This window comes from Pyrgilauda ruficollis, unplaced genomic scaffold (genome assembly GCF_017590135.1).
Source record: "Pyrgilauda ruficollis isolate IOZ18807 unplaced genomic scaffold, ASM1759013v1 scaffold246, whole genome shotgun sequence".
In the NCBI taxonomy this organism is placed as follows: Eukaryota; Metazoa; Chordata; class Aves; order Passeriformes; family Passeridae; genus Pyrgilauda; species Pyrgilauda ruficollis.
Genome location: NW_024523778.1, coordinates 256,052 through 274,126, shown reverse-complemented (window position 1 = coordinate 274,126; position 18,075 = coordinate 256,052). Strand labels below are relative to the sequence as shown.

The 18,075-nt window shown below is 48.3% G+C and overlaps 1 protein-coding gene across 4 annotated transcripts; it reads right to left on the bottom strand.

Moving 5' to 3' along the window:
• Nucleotides 1-331: 331 nt before the first annotated feature.
• SRSF11 (serine and arginine rich splicing factor 11) lies at nucleotides 332-16,491 on the bottom strand. Of its 4 annotated transcripts, XM_041470464.1 has the most exons (12): nucleotides 16,216-16,491; nucleotides 11,711-11,844; nucleotides 7,758-7,867; nucleotides 6,527-6,619; nucleotides 5,255-5,304; nucleotides 4,840-4,967; nucleotides 3,841-3,922; nucleotides 3,451-3,582; nucleotides 3,143-3,232; nucleotides 2,514-2,609; nucleotides 1,609-1,747; nucleotides 332-1,505 (listed from the first exon to the last, which is right to left on the bottom strand). In XM_041470464.1, the coding sequence occupies exons 1-12, from the start codon at nucleotides 16,341-16,343 to the stop codon at nucleotides 1,311-1,313; spliced, it is 1,377 nt and encodes a 458-aa protein (XP_041326398.1). In that variant the 5' UTR covers nucleotides 16,344-16,491; the 3' UTR covers nucleotides 332-1,310. The 4 variants fall into 4 exon arrangements, with proteins under 4 accessions (XP_041326398.1, XP_041326399.1, XP_041326401.1 ...); XM_041470465.1 differs by lacking the exon at nucleotides 16,216-16,491 and having other exon boundaries at nucleotides 332-1,508; nucleotides 7,758-10,862; XM_041470467.1 differs by lacking the exon at nucleotides 16,216-16,491 and having other exon boundaries at nucleotides 332-1,508; nucleotides 8,164-11,840.
• Nucleotides 16,492-18,075: the final 1,584 nt, after the last annotated feature.

Genomic DNA, 18,075 nt, shown 5'->3' with positions numbered 1-18,075 from the left:
AGGAAAACTTCCCGGAAGGACTCCGGCCACTGCCAGTTAAAACAAGGATTTTCCCAACTGCAGCTGTGGCCGTGAGCTTGCTCCAAGTGCTCCCTGCCAGGCAGGGTCTCCCCAGAGCCTTCTCTTGCTTTTCATCCACCAGCACTCCCAGGTCCTTCTCAGCAGTCCCACAAACCTCCACATTCCCATTTTAACCCATTTCCCCCCCAGAGGTAAAATAATTCCTTCTTTACTGTAACAAGGAGATGGAAAAGCCCCCTGTAAGGAATCAGGTTAAGTTTGGTGCACCCAGAGGTGGAAATAAAACCCAGGAGTTTTCTAGGAAGAGGAGTTGAAGTTTCAGGGTTTTATTATCAAAGTTTTGTAAAACATTTTCCGAAACTGTACATCGACATGGCACAGACTGTCGGCTACTTTTGTCTTTTTACCTGCACAAAAGTAAAAGCTCTGGAGCTGCTGGAACTAAGGAACAGCTTTGGGTAACTACTCTGCAAATACCATGGGATCACCGAGTGCGGGAGAGAGGGAACGGCCGGGACAGGAACACAAATTCATCAGTTTGTACAACTTGAGATCAAGTAAAAAGTACATTATCAATGGACTTGCTTTAAAAACAGACCCAGGTCATTTTAAAATGCACTCCCTGCTGCAGCGGGTGAGCTCCTGAGCCCCCAGCCCTGGCTGAGGCTGCTCCCCCAACCCTCCCTCACTGGGCACGGCCAGGATTCCCCTTCCCCGGGTCAGACCATCCCAGCTCGCCCTGGGTGGAGCTGAATGGACGCAGTGGAGAGAGCCCTCAGGAAGGTCAGGGCACAGAACCCTGGGCAAAGCCAACCAAACGCACCGGGAAACCAAACCCAACCAAGCCCAGCACATGGCTTAAAACCAGAACTAAAGCCAAGAGCACAAAGAGCTGGTGCGATCCAAGGCCGGCTCCGGAGTGCCCGGGAGGCCCCCGGCAGCCCCTCGGTGGCTGCAGGCAGGAGGGCTGTGCCACACTCCCAGGGCATTCCCACAGGACAAGGGGGCCATGCCACGCTCCCCACGCTCCTGGGACACTGCCACACTGCTGGGCCCTGCTGGCTCAGCCCGGGACACTCCGGAGGGAGGGAAGCAGGGAGGGAGGGAGGGGGGACCTGCAGCCTGGCCCGGCCCCAGCTGGGCCCCGGAGCAGGGGATCCCTGTCTCAAGCTTTGGGTGTGAGTTAGTATCGGGATGGACAGACCATGGAGAGCTCGGAGCTGGATACATCTAGGTTGAGGATTAACAAGTACAGCATAAAGGATCACACTGGAGGGGCTGTGGGCGGCTCAGTCGCTCATGTCCATGTCCTCCTCGTGGTGGTCGTCCCCGTTCACCTTGGATTCCCTGCCCGGATCCCCGCTGCCCTTCTCGGCTCCGGGCTCCTTCCCTTTGGGGGAGGGAGCATCCGCCACCTTCTTCTCCTCCTTCTTCTCCTTCTCGCTGTCGTAGCCCTGTTCCTCCTCGTCGTAGTCCCTTGTGACCTGCTTTGCCAGGGAAAGGGACACGTTAGCACTTCCCTGTGGGCCGGGGCGGGGGGGATGTGGGGCAGGGCTGGGAGCAGCTCCAGGGCTTTTTGGAACATACTTTCACATCCTTGTCGCTCTCGGATTTCCGGTCTCGATCCTTCTCCTTGTCTTTGCTCTTCTTTTTCTTGCTCGTTGACCGCTCTCTCTCGTCTCTGCTCCTCTCCTTGTCTTTATCCTTCTTCTTTTCCTTTTTATGCCTATGAGGATCAGCAGGAAGAGGATGAGGCCCGTCCCCATCACCCCATTCCATGGCTGGAGCTGTGTCCAGAGCATTACCCACAGCAAACCCAAAGGAAAATGGGAGAGGGCAAGTAGGGAACAGGCTCTGCTTCCAGGAAATACCCAAAATCCCGACTTTTTATGCCTATGAGGATCAGCAGGAAGAGGATGAGGCCCGTCCCCATCACCCCATTCCATGGCTGGAGCTGTGTCCAGAGCATTACCCACAGCAAACCCAAAGGAAAATGGGAGAGGGCAAGTAGGGAACAGGCTCTGCTTCCAGGAAATACCCAAAATCCCAACTTAACTCCGGCTCAAGGACAGCACCACAAAGCCAAGGCTGAGCAATGCTGTGGCAAACAGAACCATGGAATCTCCTGAGCTGAAGGGCCCCACAGGGATCATGGAGTCCAAATTGTGGACAGCACAAACAGCAGTGCTCCCGTGTTTTACAGAGGAGCACCTTGAGCTCCCCACCCTGGGACAGGGTCACAAAGCACCCAGGCCACCCAAAATCAGCTGATTCCTACTGCGCAGAGCCAAAGGGACTGGGAATGGTGGCACATCCTACTCCTACCACCCCTGGAACCCCTGACCCTCGGAGCTCCCAGCCAACCCCAGAGCAGCTCCGCAAAAGCAGCAAAGATTTCCACCCCACAGAATCCCCTGGGAGCCTCCCTGGAGGTCACAATTTGGGAATTTCCCACCCAGACACCGTTCTTCCCAGGCAAGTGTTTCCCTGACCTTCTGGGTGATGGAGACCGGGACATTTTCCGTTTGGGAGACCTGGGCTTTTTCGGGGACCGCGTCCCGCTCCGGCTCCGCCGGCGCCGCCGTTCTCTGCAGGGAGACACAGGAGCTTTGGAAATCACTGCTTGTTTTTTTAAAGCCACAAATGCATCCCTAACTCCAACCCTAACCCTGCTCACAGGGTACTAAAGAGTTGTTAAAACTGCAAGCTAAATTTGGAAGTTTTTTTTTTTTAAAATGAAACTTTTTTGCCTGGATTTATTCCCTAAATCAGGAAGAGCTTGGCAGTGACCCTGGAGCAGCAAATTCGGACACAGAGCAAGAAAAACTGTTGTAAACCCAACGAATTTACCTCAAAAGCTGCAGGAGAATGCAAGCATCTTATAGACACAGGTGGGACAGGTGCTGTTGTACCTGTACCAGACACATCCTCATTGGAATCGTGATCCAATGGGATCCAGGCACAGTCTGGGCTGGAAGGGACCTCAAGTCCCAGCTCCTTCCATGGGCAGGGACACCTTCCACAGACCAGCTGCTCTATCACAATATTTCTATTTAATATGGATTGAAGTGCATCAAAATCCTGCTGGGCACAGAGAGCAAGGAAAATCCCATTTCTGTACCTGCTTGTGCTTCTGGATCTTCTGGTTGTGCTGTAGCTTTTGGGGGGAGTTTTAGAACGTTTCTTTTCTTTCTCTTCCTTCTTTTTATCCCTTTTAAGTAGAAAAGAGATTAAGTCACTTTCAAACAGCACATCCTAATCTGCTGTGCAGGGACAGGGATGCAGAGCTGGGAGGGGCAGGGGTGGCTCCCCAGGCTGAGCCCCCCAGGTGCTCCAGCCCCTCTCTGAAGTGAGGGCCCAGAGCTGGACACAGCCAGCACAGGGGACAATCCCTGCCCTGCTCAGGACTGGACTCCCTGGAGTCATCACCTGGTTTTGGATGTGCTCCGAGACCTCCTGCTCCTCTCTCTGGAATGAGATCTCCTTCTCCTCGGACTTTTGGATCGCCTCCTGCTTCTGGATTTGGAATGGGACCTTCTCCTTGATCTGCTCCTGGAGCGTCTGCCAGGGACACACCAACATGGAGTCACGGGAAGGACACCTTGGGCTGCTCCCAGCCCAGCCCTCAGGGCAGGGAACCCCCCAAAACCCGGCCAAAGGCTCCATCCGCAGCTCTGCCTGGCCCCCACAGGAGCCCTGCACGCTGAAATGGCTCTAAAGCTTTGGAGCCCTACATCAAACCCAAGGCTCTCCCCCAGAATGATTTCTGCAGGAGTTGTTCTTGCTGTGGGAGGTGTTTCTAAGGAATTGCTCAGTCACCTGTGTCTGGATGAGGAAGGTGTCCTCCTCCTCCTCGAGCGTGACCTCGACCTCGAATGTCTTCGTTTTTCATCTTTTTTGTCTGGAAAAGGAAAAGCACAATAAAAACCAATGTTTTGTTTTAATATTCCAAACGATTTTCTAAAGGAAAGGACCTGGAGCTTCATGTAATTGATATAAATCAACCTGATCTTGCCACTTGACATGAAGGCTCATCTATAATTTTCTTCACAAGAAGACAAAAACAACCAACAAAAGACAGGGACATGTTTGTGACATAAAATAGAAGTTTTATGCAAACCTGGAGAAGTCAAAATTCAGAAAAAAAACCTTAATTTAAGTCAGTGAAAAGCTGATGGCTGCAGGGCAATGGAAAATCCTGTGAAAATCCCAGAATCTGCCATTTCCTGAGGGGCTGAAGAACCTGTCAAATGATTGTTTTGAATTTCCCACAAAAAAGCCTCAAGCTAAGCAAGAACAGGAGCTCTGTTCTTTCCTAGAAATCATCAGGCTGCAGAGCTGATGAATATTCTGTATTTTCAGTGTTCAGGCTTCTGCCCCTCAGATTTGGTGGCTCTGACATTTGTTCTAAAATCAAACCTGCTGAAAGAAGCTCCAAAAAAGAGAATTATTTACAAACCTGCCCAGATCAGGAATGAAGATGAGGGAAAGCATTCCCTGAGAAGCATCAGCAGGGTGCCAAGTGGTGAGGCCACGAAATCCACATTCCCTTGGAATTTGAGACAGCAGCAGAACTTCCCTCAGGGAAGCCTGAGTGTTTTACAGCCCTCAAATCAGTGAATTTTGGGAAAATCAATGCATTAATTCCAGCCCATTTCTGCAGGACACACAGAGCATCCACTGCAGGATGATTAAAAACCTGATAAGGGAATTCTCTTCACAGGCACGAAGGCAGGGCTCTGCAGACCATCAGTGTTGACCAGGTGCTGTGTCCAAGCCCCATGCTGGCTGGAATGGCCCATTCCAGGCTGGAATTACCTGGCTCTATAGCAGCAGAGATTAAGGACTGTGCTTCTCGGACTCTCTTCATGGCCTCTTCTATTTCTTTACTGGAGGTATCTGATTTCAGACTGGGGGACACGAGACCTGCAGCCACATGGTTCAACCTGGGCAACACAAAATTCCAAAGTTCAGGACTCCAAGGGATACAGGTCTGCATTGTCAGACTCAGCCAGTTCACAGGGGCAGGGAATCCTGGAATGGTTTTGGTTTGGAGGGACATCTAGCCCATCTCATCCCAGCCCCTGCCAAGGGCAGGGAACCTTCCCCAGCCTAGGGTGCTCCAAGGCCCTCCCAAGCTGGCATCAGCTCCAGCAGGACAGGGACTGGGCACTGAATCCCCAGGGAATTCCCCAGCAGTGCAGCACAAGGGTTTGGGAACACTGGTGCTTACTTTGGATCCACTGTGCTCATCAGTTTTAGGAGCTGATCTGCTGCGAGAGACTGTGAGGGAAAAACAAAGTTAGAACCAGGCTGGGAGATGTGAGAGCTCCAGAGAACCTCCCTTGGAATGTCCCCTGGAAGTATTCCCAGCTGGAAAACGAGAGCAGAACACCCCCCAGCAAAGAGGAAAGGCCACACTGGAGGGTGTGAACATCCCACACTGGGGCTCAGGGGATTTATTTTCCACAGCAGCCAAAGCCAGCCCTGCCTGGGCAGGATCAGGGATAAACCCACAAATGGATAAAACCACAAATGGATAAAAATACCAACAGATAAAAATACACTGCTGGGGTGTGTTCATCGTGATGTACTGGTAACTTTTTGTGCAGGATATTTCTGTCACTGCAAGAGAACAGAGCCCTCTCTGAGCTGTCTGTCCACTGAAGACCTCAATGCCAACTTACAAACATCTAAATATTCCTTGAGAAAATTAATTGTACAGCTCTTAGGATAATCCAGGTATTATGATCAGACATCTCCTGCACAAATGGGGTATTAAGAAAAAAACGTTTAATCCTCTTTTTTTTTTTACAATGAACCCCAACTTTCATTTATGAAATATTTCTTACAATCTGATGGTTTAATGTACAAAAATCCTCTATAACCCCAAATTTACATTTTTCTAATTTGCCTTTAAATTATTTTAATTTTTTTTTTCATTTGTTATTTAATTTTCACCATCATTTGCTTGTTCTTCCACATGGGAATACATAAAAAATTTAAGTGATGGCAGTAGCAATGCATTAAATTATTGCTGCTTCTTGTTGCTGTAAAAGAGTGCTTTGTTCTTACCTCTTAAATATTTTATCTATATAGATATGAGCCGTATATTTATATTGATATATTTTTATTGATACTAATATACTAAATAATCTAGTACTCAGTACTTAAAAGCCTTTTTTGTTCAGCTGTAACAACCTAATGAAGTTTCCTCACATTTTTGACACCGACAAAATTAAAGTCAAACTACTTTTGACTTGAAGAACAAGGCAGGTTCCTGGCCTGATAATGACACATATTTGAAACATTTAATTGCTATTCCCAAATTATTCCTTGGCCCCTTCCAACATTTAATTTGATATTCAAGCAGATATTTTTTTATCCCAAGCAGAAACCAATCCCTGGAGTTCCCAGGCAGTGGCTGTGAAGAGATACAAATGAAAACCACTCTTGGAGCAGGAAAGAGAGGGGCATTAAAGGATATTTTGGAATGAGGACGTACCTGGGAGTTCAGGTTTGCTCCAGGAAGCCCAAGAGCAGCAAGGGCAGGGTCGAGAGCAGGAGCTCCTAAAGCAGCTAAAGGAACAGCACCAATCTGTGGCAGAGACAGCAGTTAGGGCACAGACAGGGACAAAAATCAGCCAGGGACATCACTGGGCAGGGGAAATAAAGGTGAAGGAGTAAAGCATTCCAGCAAATTGAAGGGATAGTTGAAAATGAAGTTATTTTTCAGTGCTAAAATGGAAATTCACTCCAAGTTTTTGAGGCTATTGCTCCATTTCTAATTCGTTTTAGGGCTGAGACGGCCATGGTTTGTTGAAAGGCAATTTAACAACATTGCATCCCTGCAAACATCTCCAATTTGGTGAAAAAGCTACTGGGAGAGCAGGATGCTCCCTAAAGCAGCTCATTTTGGGCCATTTCCAATGAGGTGACTGAGACAGACACCCAGACCCAACCCACACTGCCAAGATGTGCTGAACACATCCCACCAGAGGGGCTGGGAGCAGCCTGGGCTCGGACACAGCAGCAACTCAGGTGGCTCAACATCCACTTCCAGGACTCACATGCACAGATTTTCAGGGAGTGAAATCTTTTGGGTTGTATTTGGTCCTTCCAACCCCTTCCCTGGGTTTCAAAGGTTAAGTTTAGGCTCTTTCCTCCTGAGCAGCTCCATGGTCAGGGGGCCCTTCAACTAAGCAGGAGCTGGGGAGGGTTTGAGGAGAGCAGAATTCAAGAGGCTTTATTATGATTAATTTGCCTCCTGCACTTTGATTCTGTGCCCTGGTAAGAGCTGGGCTGTGACTCCAGCTTCTCCCACAATGTGCAATTCTCACTGTTCACGTTCCACATGAATTCCTGCGGGTTCACACAACCAGGCTCCAATTTTCCCCTCAGCTGGAGGATTAATGAAGGGAATCTCACAGTGTGGCAGCTCCTTGGACTTGAGGAATTTAAAATCTGTGAGACCTCTACTGCTTGTCACATCTGTAAAGCACAGCGGGTGAGAGGGGTGGGAGGCACCAAGAGGGCCCTGAGAAACCAGGAAATAGGGAAATGAGGATATTCCATCTAACAACTTGTCACTGTCATGCCCCAATTCACATCAGAGCTGTCCCAATCCACCAGGGTCGATTAACCACTCTAGGAACTGGAATCAATTTCAGTCCTGAAAGAAAGAGCAGGAATGAAGTGGGAATGCAGCAGAAGACACCCAGGGGTTCCCAGCCTACCTGAGAGAGAGGGTTGGGAGTGGGCAGCAGGCCACCCCCGGGCAGCAGCCCTGCCACGGCATTAGCTGGTGCCAAGAGAGACAAAGCCTTAGTCTCATCAGGAATGACTCCTGCAGGGAAACAGCCTGGCATTAGAGTGCATCCCAGCCCAGAGGCACCAAATACACAAATACACCCAGCAAAGTCTCCCTGATACACCACCTGAGTTTGTTGAAAGTACTTATGTTGGCTAAAATACAAAGCTTGATGGCTATTAATATTTAGCATTAACTTTTTTTGTCAGAATGCAACTTCAATGGGTGACAATTTGACTGTTCCTTTTTCTCTACAAAAGGTTAAGTTTCTAGAGCAAAAAAATAGCACAATACACACTACTTTGTTGTTAACACTGCCAAGGTTTCATCACCTGTACTCGATTTTTAAGTCATGAACCAAACGTAAGCAAGCACAGTCGGTTCTCCAGGGGTGAGAGTGCTCTCAACTTTCAAAAGCTGTTTTATGAACAACGACTCGTGTCGGCTGCTTCACTACAAAGCACACAGAAAAATCAAGATACACAAGACAAAAAAAGTTGGATTTAGGGGTTAATAATATGGTACAGTTCACTATGTTTTCTTTTACACCTACCATACAAATTTTGGCAAACTTAAAAGAGAAGGGATGGGTGTTTTGGGTAGGGCTTTTGCTGACGTGTCACATGGAATGCGGTCCCTGCGGCTCTCCGGGAATGCTGGGGGTGTGTCTGTGGCTGGGATACACACAGGGATGCTGGCACATTCCTTACCTGTGCAGTAAAATGCTTTTGTTCCAATATGTGCCAGCTTAGAGCACCGACAATGCTGCTGCCACCTGCCGTGGCACAGGGGACTCGTGGCCCAAAGCCTTGCAGCCAGGCAAGCCCAGGGCTCGCTGCACTGCCTGCTCTGCACACAGAGTGCTCAGGGCCCTACTAGCAAACACTTGTGGAGGGAGTTTTACTCTATCCAACAGCAAAAGCCCTATACAGGTGGATTAATTTGTTAATGTGCCCAAGCCCCCAAAATGAGAGTTCAATAAAACAATTTTACTACATAGTTGCAAATACCAGTAGTGTTTCTGTAATACATATTAAGAAACTGCATCTCATCATAAAACATACAATATGTACAGGGCACTTAAGAGAAACTGGATAAGCTGCAGAAGAAAACTGTTGGGTGGTATTTTCAGCAGGGCCTGGTATATAGTTCAGGCTGAACCAGGGAAAAGAACTGTAAAACACAACAACAAAAAAGAAAAACCACTGTTAAATAAAGGTAATGGTTCCTCCCACCTATACTGAGAAGTGCCGATAATCTACACAAATGTACAATACACAGCACTGATATCTGGCTCGTGGCACTGAGCTGGCAGCACTTTAGATACCCAAAGTTATGGAGGGACAGGGAAAAAGGTCATGGAGGCAAAGGGCAGGAATGCATAAATATATCAACATACCTACAGAGAGATTATGGGGTCATTTGGCATGCAAAATTATGTCTCAAGAGGATATTTATCAATTACAGCTAAACATTTCAAATTAGTGCAACTACAACATTTCTGGCATCTAAATACAAATCCTCAGCTCGAGACACCTCACAGAAGATCTGCATCCATTAAAAAAATTCATGCATCTGATCCTCTAATTGTTTCTTTAAAAAGTATTTAAATAAACTACAATTTAAAAAAAGCAATGAGGCCCCTCACCAGTTAATTTTCATGCTTCAAGAGCTTTTTTTACTGCTGCTTTGTTAGAACCATGAAATACTGCATGAATGTGTAGAAATGAAAGAAAAAGAAACAGACAAAAGAAACAAACATTAACCAAAGAACCTAAACACCCCCCCCAGCCATCTTTAACCTTAAGAGTTCCTTCCAAATCCAGGAATTAGCCCAGAGAAAATGACAAATACTAAACCTTACCGTAGCCTTTGTGTATAGTTCTATAACACAAAGCAACAGCCAACACCAAAGTGTCTGTGTGAGCTAAAACTTGGGACAGGGGGGGAATTATTGCACTAAACAGATAATAAACATTTGCTTTAGTGACAGGCAATAATCACACAGGTTCATTAGCACAGCAGAAATCACAGAGGAGGGCCCCACTCAGCACAGGCCTGGCTTTAAGCACATCAGCAGTGGCACTGTGGGCTGGGGAAATGCTGCTCCTGCTTGGACTGGGACCCTGGCAGGCTGAATTTTGGGGGAAAACTACTCCAGCACAGGGACAGAAGTATGGGATTGCCAACCCAGGGGCAATTCTTTATTGGCTGAACATCTCTCTTACGATGTGCCAAGGCCATTAAACTCTGAACTGTTAGACAACACAAGGTACAGCCCAGGAGTGACTCCTTAACAGGCCCAGGAAAATATTCTACTTTAGTAACTGGATTTTCTGAAGCTCAGCTGCTGGGCAGGTTTCTCTGCGTGCCAGGTTTATCCATAGTGGACAAAAAGTGGATGATCCACAGTGACAAAGAGAAAAGTGGGTTTATCCTTATAGGAAGAGTCAAACACTGGGATTATCCCCATGGGCCTTGGAGAATATTCCAGCACAATCTCACTGGACTGGTGCTGTGTTTAACAGCCACACAGGGACAAGAAGCCTCTCAGCTCTGCTGTTCTCAAGCAGGGGCTGCAGGAGCAGTAACTCCATTGCAGAAGGGGTTCTGTGCCCTCAGGAAGCAGCAGGGCTCAGTCAGAGGGCACACTGCACATTCCTACACTCCAGGAATTAGGCTGGACATCTTTTAAGTTTTGTATCTTTTAAGCTTAAGGAATACAAAGATAAGATAAGACAGCTCCCCAGGCCTCAAGAGACAGCTGCAGCATGACAGATTACAGGTGTGACCCCAGGCCATGTACCCAACTTAGCACTGTAGTATGACTTAATCTGCAAGATTTTATTCAATTCAACCTTTCCCAGAAGTAAATCAAGAAATGCACAAGTACAATGGAAATCAGTTACTTCTAAAGCAAGTCTAGAAGAGTTTAATAAGACTTCTGTAAGAAGAGGTGTCTTCTCAGCACTTTGCTTTTAAGGTAAGTTCCAAAAACCCTGCTCATTGCCTTTCAAATTACTGTAACACCCTAAAATGTAAAAATAAAAAGAAGAAGAGAAAATGTAGTTAACAAGTGGTTACACCAGGAAAACACTTGGGGACTTGAGTGCTTGCTGGCCTTTAGTTAATGGCTAGAATCCCCTGTAGCTGCAGAGGACCCACTGTTTTTCAGTCATCTGGAAGGGCTTTGCATTTGCCTTCTCCACTACAAAAATCACACACACAAATAACAGAGAGAAGAGTTTATTATTTAGTGAAATTCTATTAAATATATCAAGGATGAACAAGAAAACTTGGAATTAAAAACTAGGACCAGTGCCCATGTGGCACCTCTTGGAAGTTGTCACTTTTGAATTAAACCATAATTATTCAAACCCTTGGTATACTGGACTCCACAAGGAGAGTGAGGGCCTTTTTTTGGGGATGTTCCCAAATAAATGCAGTGGCAGCATAGGCCAAAGGAATGTTCATTCCTCTCCCATGCACTCTCAGGGAGGGAGAAACCGTCCTCATGAAGAGAGTGAAAGTGGCAAACAATCATTAAGGTAAAATTTCCTTAAAATATTGACCTGTTTGCATTACAATCTGTTTGGGAAAATGTCTCACTGAGACTGACACGGAGCAAAATTGGCATAGAATTCTGCCTAAAATGTTCTTATTCTACACTTCAAGACACACAGAACTTTCCACTTCGATTTGGCGCCACTATGGAAACAAACTGACCAAACGCAGGGGCCAAAGGCAATATACCAAGGGTTTCAGAATGGCAATCTCTGACATATGTTTGACATAGGACTACTGTTAAAATCTGTGCACTAGACAGGAACCAACCACCACCCAAGGGTGGCCCCATAGAACATCAAACAAGTTACAAACCTTCAGCATAGGGAACGACTATGAGGGCTCTGTCAACGAACACAGTGTTTGTCAGGTGCTGGGCCACCACGGCCGAGTCGGGGTCGTGGAACTTTACAAAGCACACGCGCGACGACACCGGCAAGGGGGAGTCACTGCAAGAGACAGAGCCAGCACTCAGGGACAGCAGGGAGCAGTGCCCATCCACCCCAAAAACACACCAGCTCCATACCCCTCGCTTGGAGCTGCACGCGAGCGCCGTTAGGCACAAGGAATCCATGAGCGCTCACCTAAATGCAAATTCCGCCCTGGCTGGGAAGAAAACTTGGCTGAAAAAGGAGAAAAAGTGACCAGTTCTGTCTCAGTTAAAGCCTGTGGTGTCACACTCACTGCTTTAGGCCCCAGATGACTGATTAAGGTAAACTGTGAAACGAAGAGGGTGATGATTAAAGGATCCTTGTGGCTCGGGACAAGGGCACGTAGGGGCAGGGTGCGGGGTGAAGGCTTTGACCTGACAGAGGGCAGGCAGGGATGGGATACTGGGAAGGAATTCCTGGCTGGGAGGGTGCTGAGGCCCTGGAATAGAATGCCCAGAGAAGCTGTGGCTGCCCCATGATCCCTGCAGTGTCCAAGGCCAGGCAGGAGCAGCCTGGACAGTGGAAGGGGTGTGCCCATGGCAGGGGTGGCACTGGATGAGCTCTAAGGTCGCTCCCAACCCAAACCAGTCTGGGATTCTGTTTTATTCATCAACCCAATTCCATCCCAGCTTCGAGGCTAAGCTTCACCATGCTCCCACATCCTGAGGAATGGCCAGTGCCGAGCTCCTGCCTGTCTTCAGCAGGGAAGAACAAACACAAGGAAACGTAAGGAGCTCGGCAGGAGGAAAGCTGAGCACGGTAAAACAGACCTCTCTCCAAGGCAGGCCTGTGTCTGTCAACCCACAAACCCAAAACTGAGAAGTTCTGAGCCACTTTGAAGAAAAACCAACCAGAAATATCTACTTCCTATAATAGGAAAGAATGGTAGAACTACAGCTGTAACTTCCCTAAAATCAAACCAAAATGAAAAAAACCAGCTGCAGTCAATCCAGGCAAGGTCCAGGATGGGTTTTAAGAGCCCCCCTGTCCTGAAAGTGGGGCAGATTTTGCTGTAATTGGATGTGAAGTGAAAGACAGGAAGGAAAATTCTTCTACAGACAGAACAGTGGGACAGAGGAGTTAAAAGCTGCCTCCAGAAGACCCAGGCAGGGAGTGGAAGCAGCAGCAAATCCTAAATCCCTTGTTCCTACACCAGGCCAGAGGTCCAGATCAGCCTGGGGAGCTCTGAAAACATCACCGATCCTGACAAAAAGCTGCTTTTCCTACCTGCATTCCCAGCCCAACTCCAAAACAACTGACTTCAAAGGCATCCCAGCTCCAGAGCAGTTTGATCTGGGCTGCTGAGGCTGATCAAGCCTTTCAGCACCGGGGGCTGTCAGAATTCAGGGAACAGCTCCGACACGAGCAGACAGATCCAGGGTCTATTTTGGGCACTGCAAATGCCAAAAGCTCCCTCACCTTCAGCCCCACTGGGCCCAACACACACAACTGCCCCCAGTGCCAGTCACACCACACTTCAGTAACCTTACATTTCACCTGGTGTGGAAAACTAAATTGCAGCCAGCACATTGCAGCTTCTGAAACATTAAAATTAGAAACAGCCACTTGCTCCCACAGATTGCAGACTGAATAAATTGGGAAATAACTGCAGTGATAAATGAGAAAAAAAAAATTGAATCTGTTGGCTCTTTTGTGCCCAGGAATCCATAGCAGCTTGCCAAAATGGTGCCTTTTTTAGCTCCTAAGTAATAATTAATAATAAGAAATAACGAGAAATAAAAAAATAATAATAACATAAACCCAAAGAAGTGTTAGTGGAAGGTATTTAACAAAATCAAATTGTAAAGGAAAGTAAATCAAGGGTTGATGGCAGAGCTGAAGGAGTTCCTAAACTAAATTGTATAAAAATTATACAATTCATTACAGAAATGCAGCCAGGTATTTTGAGGCATCTTTAAAATGCCAGTGATAACAAAGGAATGTGAAGCAGAGCAGATCCTGTTGACTCTTCAGCAGATCCTGTTTACAGCCAGGAGTGCCACTGGGAATGCTTTGGGGTAGCTGAGCTTTCTCCCAAAATAATGAACCTAAAATAACAACTGAAAATGTGTTAGGCAATGCTTCTGCAGCCTGACATTTAATTTACATCTGTGTATTGCACTTTAAAAAATGGTATTTCCACTCACTCTCAAATCCAAGCTGGGTGAAATTCAACAAGAACTGGATGTTCTCAACAGCTCCCAAAAAAAGCCACCATCCATCATTATTCTAATTCACCCAAGACTGAAGCATTCAGGAATTGTCCCTCAGCCACTGGAATGCTGGGACACACAAGGATTTCCTGGGGCTGCAATACAGGAAGCTCAGAAATCCACTCCCTCCACTTTCCAGTCTGGATGGAGTTTTATGGAATATAATAAAGATGAGAACCAGGCAATGGAGTCGGGGAAAAGCAGGAGGAGGAGGGGGAGGAAAATTGGAAGAAGTCCCAGAGCTGGCTGTGCATTAAAGGTGCAGCTGAGGTGTACAATAAATGGGAAACAGGGGATTAAATAAACTGGGAAAAGGAGGTGGATGAGGGGAGAGGAGGAAAAACAGGAATTGAGAGAAGCTCAGAAGTTACACGTGTTCTGGAAGAGCAGGAGAATAAGGAAGCTCTACAGCAGAGTCAGAGTGACACAGATCAAACAAGGAGGTGGAGCAAAGGAAACGGGATTGGCTCCTCAAATACTACAGGCAAGGGAGAATCCCAGCAGGATCCAGAAAGGAACCCAGATTATGGGGAGAATTCACAGATTATGATTTCTATCCCATACCCCTCCATAATGGATGGGCACCATGGGCAGGGAGAAGTCAGGAGCTGGAATCTGAGGGAGAAGAGGCAGAAAAAGAACGTGGCACTACCAGAAAATGTCCCTTTCTTTGGGGTGAAGTGCAACTGGGAGCCCTGAAGTGACCCAGAGCGGATTCCCATCAGCCCAGGGAAAACCCCCTGGGGCCGAGCTCCTCACACAAGGGAAGGGACACCGAGGCACTGCAGCAATCCCTCAACAGATGAGTTAACGTGCATCTAAAGCTACAAAGTTTCAGAGACCAATCACCTCCAACAACTGCCCTGGAAAACCAGACCAAGCGTTCAAACACAGAGCAGGCCAGGAAAGGACTGCACCTGCCACAGGTGAGCCCCTGCCGTGCCAGTTATCCCAGCTGGGAACAAGAAACTCCCTCTGGAACTCGCTTTGGTTTGTGCTAGCAGGGGTGGAAGCCTCGATGAGGAAAAACAAACATTCTGCTATACTTTCTTCCCCCTAAAATAATAAACCCAAGTAATTTTGGGTATTACAAACAATTGATTGATTAATCTTCAACGTGGAAGAAAGAAAACCTTTAATTTACATAATGAATATGCAAAACACCAACACATAATGACACCAGGCTCTATAAATCAATCAAATGAAACCGTCAGGTTTTATATTGCATCAGAAAGGATTCTGAAAGCACTGTTTATGTTCATTAGAACTTAATTGCAAGTGAATACATAGAAACTGTCTTTTTTTCTTTTTTGGTGACTATTTGTAAATTGCAGGGGTACCTGAAACTTTCTTTTCAGTTATATACACACTAGAAATGTGCATTATTTGTTTTAATTTGCACAGAATTCCCTGCAAGACGTGCAACTGCCAAATGTGTATTTGTCTGTTAGCGGTTTCCTTTCCGCTCAGCACAGATTCGTTTGCAAGGAACACAGATATTAAAAGTGTATTTTTTTGCACACTAGGGGTAGGCTGCTCTTCTAGCAAAAAATTCTTTGTAACAAACGCATTTCCGCGCACCCAGAAGTTTTGGCGCCGTGCAGGTGACGCAGGCAGCCGAGGCTCAGCTGCGCAACCCGGGACAAACAACTCCCGGAGACAAACGTGGTTTCCCCGCCGCCGCACGCCCCGCACTAATCCCCGCGAGCGAGCAGGGCCGCGCAGGGCGCACGGGCCCGGGGGGAGCGCGGCCCGGGCCGCAGCCATCGCCGGCAGCGGCGGCGGGGGCGGCCGCACAGATATTAAAAGTGTATTTTTTTGCACACTAGGGGTAGGCTGCTCTTCTAGCAAAAAATTCTTTGTAACAAACGCATTTCCGCGCACCCAGAAGTTTTGGCGCCGTGCAGGTGACGCAGGCAGCCGAGGCTCAGCTGCGCAACCCGGGACAAACAACTCCCGGAGACAAACGTGGTTTCCCCGCCGCCGCACGCCCCGCACTAATCCCCGCGAGCGAGCAGGGCCGCGCAGGGCGCACGGGCCCGGGGGGAGCGCGGCCCGGGCCGGCAGCGGCGGCGGCCGGGCCGGGAGCTGCCGGGAGGCGGCGCCGGGCCGCGGGCAGGGCGCGGGGGGAGGGACGGAGGGGGAGGCGGCGAGGCCGGGCCGGGCCCGCACTCACTCGGGGGGGAAGAGGCGCAGCTCCTCGATCTTGCCCAGGAAGCCGAAGAGGGTCCGCATCTGCTCCGAGCTGGCGCTGGGCGAGACGTTGGTGACCTGGATCACGTCGGTGCCGCTGCTGGAGGCCATCGCGCCGCCGCCCGCTCCGCCGGTGCTGCGGCAGACACACAGCGGGGGGCGGGTGAGGCGCGGCGCTGCGGTTGGCCGCCCCCGGCCCGGTTCGCTCCCCTCCCCCGGCCCGGCCCGGTTCGCTCCCCCCCGGCCCGGCCCGGCCCGGCCCGGCCCCGACCTGCAGCAGCGGCAGCAGCCCCCCCACCCCCTCAGAGCCCCGCTGCGGGCCCGCGCGCGGGAAAGCTGAGGCGGCCCTGAGGGGCCCTCACTGCCTCCGCGTCCCTCATCGCTCCGCAGAGCAAACTCCCACAAAATACGCTGTCCCCGTGATGCCTTGGGATTCCGGCTTTTCTGGTTTTCTGTATTTGTGATCCTGCAGTTCTTTAGTGCGTAATAAACTCCATGTACAATGCTAGTTCGCATTTTGGTCAGGCACAATTCCTCTCCAGGCCTGGTAATCAGGGACACCTCACTGCCTCAGGCCCCAGAAATGGAAACAAAAGTGAGTTGGGGGGAGCAAACTTGGGGTGAATGGCTTCGTTACCTGAAGGTGTAATTGGAACATTAACCCTCAATATGCAAATAAACCCAACTTATAAAAGTATGAAAATTCGTGACCCCCATCATCCATTTTTGGGGGTAGTCCCTGGGGGGCTTCATCTGCTCAAAATGTACCTGAAGGCCTTTCAAAAATATACCTGCTTTTTACTCCCTGAACTCTGTTTTCAGATAGCCCCAGAAAAGGCATCACAAGCAGTGAAACGTTGGGGTCGGAATTTCTCGTTAGAGAGGGAAAAAAAAGTATTTGTGGTTTACATAGTACAAATCACACTATTTCCTGATGAGTTTGTTGCTTTATGTTAATGTGTTTCCTGAATGTAAATAAAACAAGCCTTATTTATTAATCCAGCTGAAATTCTGCCGCGTCTGATTCATAAAGTAGGAGACACTCACTGTCCTCCCTTACCAGATATCACATTTCCACTTGTGAAATATCACAGATGCCATGTCTTGTACTGAATTGCCAAAAGCTTATTTAAATTCCAGGTTTGAATTTGTCAGCTATGTTCCACGTGGAACTTAGCTATCCAACAGCACTGAAACGGAATGAGATGAAAGTTACACAGTGTTTTTACCAGGGGCCCTGAGGCACAGAGCGCTCACCCTCTGAAGTCCTTAAAACCCATATTTAAGCACCACTGTTTAAAAAAAAAATCCGTTGAAATACCCAGTATTTTTTTTATTTTCTATGTGTTTCTGCCTCCACTGAGAGAGGAGAAATAAAGGGGGTTGGAATTAAAGAACACTGGTAAAAAATCTAATGAGGCCAATATCCTTAGTCAAGAGCAAGTGCCTGAAGTGAGTTTCCTGAATCACATACTTGACTAATGTATTTAAACCTTCACTAATTACTTTTCATTCCAATTGAACTGCTCGTAGAAGCATTTTTCAAAGAGGGGAGTGTTTGAAACACAGATGTGCTGTTACAGAGTGAAGAGAGATACAGTCCAACATTCCTTTATCAGCGTTTTCCTCTGGCTGGGAGCTGCTGGTGGGATCTGCAGGCACGGGGCTGGTTCCATGTGCTGGTTTAGATGGGATATTGGGGGGAAATCCTTCCCTGGCAGGGTGGGCAAGTCCTGGCACAGAGCAGCTGTGGCTGCCCCTGGATCCCTGGCAGTGCCCAAGGTCTGGCTGGACACTGGGGCTGGAGCAGCCTGGGACAGGAGAAAGTGTGGAATATTTCGTG

Excerpts from the sequence above, each read along its gene's own strand:
- SRSF11 (XM_041470464.1), bottom strand. The coding sequence starts at position 16,343 with ATGGCCTCCAGCAGCGGCACCGACGTGATCCAGGTCACCAACGTCTCG. Across the intron at positions 2,610-3,142 it reads AGATCCAGAAGCACAAGCAG|AGAACGGCGGCGCCGGCGGA; the intron begins GTACAGAAATGG and ends GTCTCCCTGCAG. Across the intron at positions 1,748-2,513 it reads CGGTCTCCATCACCCAGAAG|GCATAAAAAGGAAAAGAAGA; the intron begins GTCAGGGAAACA and ends TGATCCTCATAG.